Source organism: Henckelia pumila, chromosome 4 (genome assembly GCF_033568475.1).
Source record: "Henckelia pumila isolate YLH828 chromosome 4, ASM3356847v2, whole genome shotgun sequence".
Classification (NCBI taxonomy): Eukaryota; Viridiplantae; Streptophyta; class Magnoliopsida; order Lamiales; family Gesneriaceae; genus Henckelia; species Henckelia pumila.
The window spans coordinates 209,484,163-209,486,413 of NC_133123.1; the positions used below are offsets into that span (position 1 = coordinate 209,484,163).

The 2,251-nt window shown below is 31.0% G+C and overlaps 1 protein-coding gene across 1 annotated transcript; it reads left to right on the plus strand.

The window, feature by feature from the left end:
- The first annotated feature begins 626 nt into the window (after window positions 1-626).
- LOC140866553 (heavy metal-associated isoprenylated plant protein 39) lies at window positions 627-1,431 on the plus strand. Its single transcript, XM_073271569.1, has 3 exons — window positions 627-732; window positions 807-885; window positions 1,083-1,431. Exons 1-3 carry the CDS (start codon window positions 724-726, stop codon window positions 1,331-1,333), a joined length of 339 nt encoding a protein of 112 aa, XP_073127670.1. The 5' UTR covers window positions 627-723; the 3' UTR covers window positions 1,334-1,431.
- The last annotated feature ends 820 nt before the right edge of the window (window positions 1,432-2,251 follow it).

Sequence of the window (2,251 nt, forward strand, 5' to 3'; positions counted from 1 at the left end):
CCGAACCAAATTAAAAATCGGTTGACCGAATTAACCGAATTTTTTAAAAAAAAAAAATTAAAATTTTTGTAAAATTAATAATTTAAATATGATATTTTTATCATTATAAATATATATTGAGCTAATTAAAATAATAAAATTAATTAAAATATTAAATATAAATTCATTAAAAATATATTATAAATTATATATAAGGCAAAATAAAAAAAATTAAAAATTCAATTATTTTTTAGTTGGTTAACCGAATTTTTTTTAAAAAACCCGAAAACCGAACCGAATTAATCGAGTTAACCGAAATTTTTTAACTTTAAAACCAAATTTTCGAATTAACCGAATTTCCGAATTGATTCGGTTCGGTCGATTAATTCGGTTTAATTGAAATTTTGCACACCCCTATATATATATATATATATATATTAAATATATAGGGTGCGGGGATCTGTGTACATTCGCGCTCAAAATAACTTCGATTGTTTTTAAATTTTCATGGTAGGATGGTCTTGAAAATGCAAATCCAATTATGTATCATATAATACAAATTTCAATATCGGTAATCGAAATCGTAAAGATGATCACAAAGATGATCACAAATTGCATATATTTATATATATATATATATAGAAAGTAAGGATACGTTCAAAAAGTATCCCATTTTTTCTTTCTTAGATTTGTGTGTTTTCTAAACCTTTTTTCCTCCAATTCCCACACACCTTCTCTCCTCTAATGGCTCAGGTAATTGTCCTTTATCCTTGTGTGTATATACAGTGTGTGTATATATCTTAATTTTGGTTTGTATTGGGTAGCAGAAGGTGGTGCTGAAGGTTTTGACCATGACAGATGAGAAGACGAAGCAGAAAGCCATAGAGGCTGCTGCTGATATTTTTGGTACATTAATTCTATTTCCATGATATATATGTGTTCAATTTCAACCCCAAATGACGAAATAAATTAAAGTTTATATATAAATTATGTTCCCATAGTGGAGATCTAAACTCCTCAAAACATCAGTGGATTTTAATTACTAGATCTGTTTGTTTGGTTATTAAAATATACAAAATGAATGGATTTTACGTACTGTGCAGGGGTGGACTCCATAGCTGCTGATTTGAAGGATCAGAAGCTGACGGTGATCGGAGAAATGGATGCGGTGGCGGTGGTGAAGAAGCTGAAGAAGGTGGGGAAAGTGGACATAGTTTCCGTCGGGCCCGCAAAGGAAGAGAAGAAGGAAGAGGCTAAGAAGCCTGAAGAAAAGAAAGAAGAAAAGAAAGATGAGAAGAAGGAAGACACCAAAGAGGAGAAGAAAGAGGATAAGAAGCCTGAAGAAAAGAAATAATATAATCATTCTATTCTATTCTATTCTATTTTCTTTTTTTTTTTATATTATATATATATATTTATCCTTTTACAAATACAAATAAATTCTTCTGAATATCTTCCGATTAGTTATAGAAATTATTATACAAGCAACTTTATGGAAATGTGAGCTTCGATTAAATTACAAATAATCGAAATACTATAATTATGTCATCATATCGGTTAAGTCGATGGTACCCGTGGGTAGCGTGGCAGATTTTGATTAATTAAAATCAATGAGCTTCATATAGAATCCATTGATTTTAACCAATCATGGGGTTACATGTCGGCCGTATGGTAGTATTCTGCGGGCGGCACGAACAAAACCCATCATATCCTAGTAAATTAGAAATCTCTCCAGGCATTTGATCAGTCGATTAGATGCTACCCGCAAGGCGGTAGTGCCTTGCGGGTGACGTGGCGGCTCTTGATTGGTTGAAATTAGTGGACCCCACTAATTTTGACCAATCATGGTATTACACATCACCCGCAGGGTAGTGCCCTGCGGGCGGCATGTACTAAACCTCGATTCATATACAAATTTATAGAGTAGGCATTGTTTGGTTTGATGTATTATTAATCTATATATAACTTATCCCAATCAATTTCGCCTTATTTTCGTCATATTATTTATCTATTTATTAATTAATAATTTTACATCAATTAAATTAAATAAATTATAATTTATCCATCAAATCAATTAATGTATTAACTATTTTTTCTTATTTATTTTTAATTTACATTATATTATTTATCTATGGATTACTTATCCTATCACTCAAACCAAACGGTGCCTATATTCGATTTCCAACAGTTTTTATTAATTGAAATTTGCTTTTTATGGTCCAGTAAGTTTTTCTACCTGGGGCAGTGTTTTTCCGTTATCTAATGAAGGCCT

Coding starts and splice junctions, on each gene's coding strand:
- LOC140866553 (XM_073271569.1), top strand. Junction 886..1,082: donor GGCTGCTGCTGATATTTTTG/GTACATTAATTC, acceptor CGTACTGTGCAG/GGGTGGACTCCATAGCTGCT.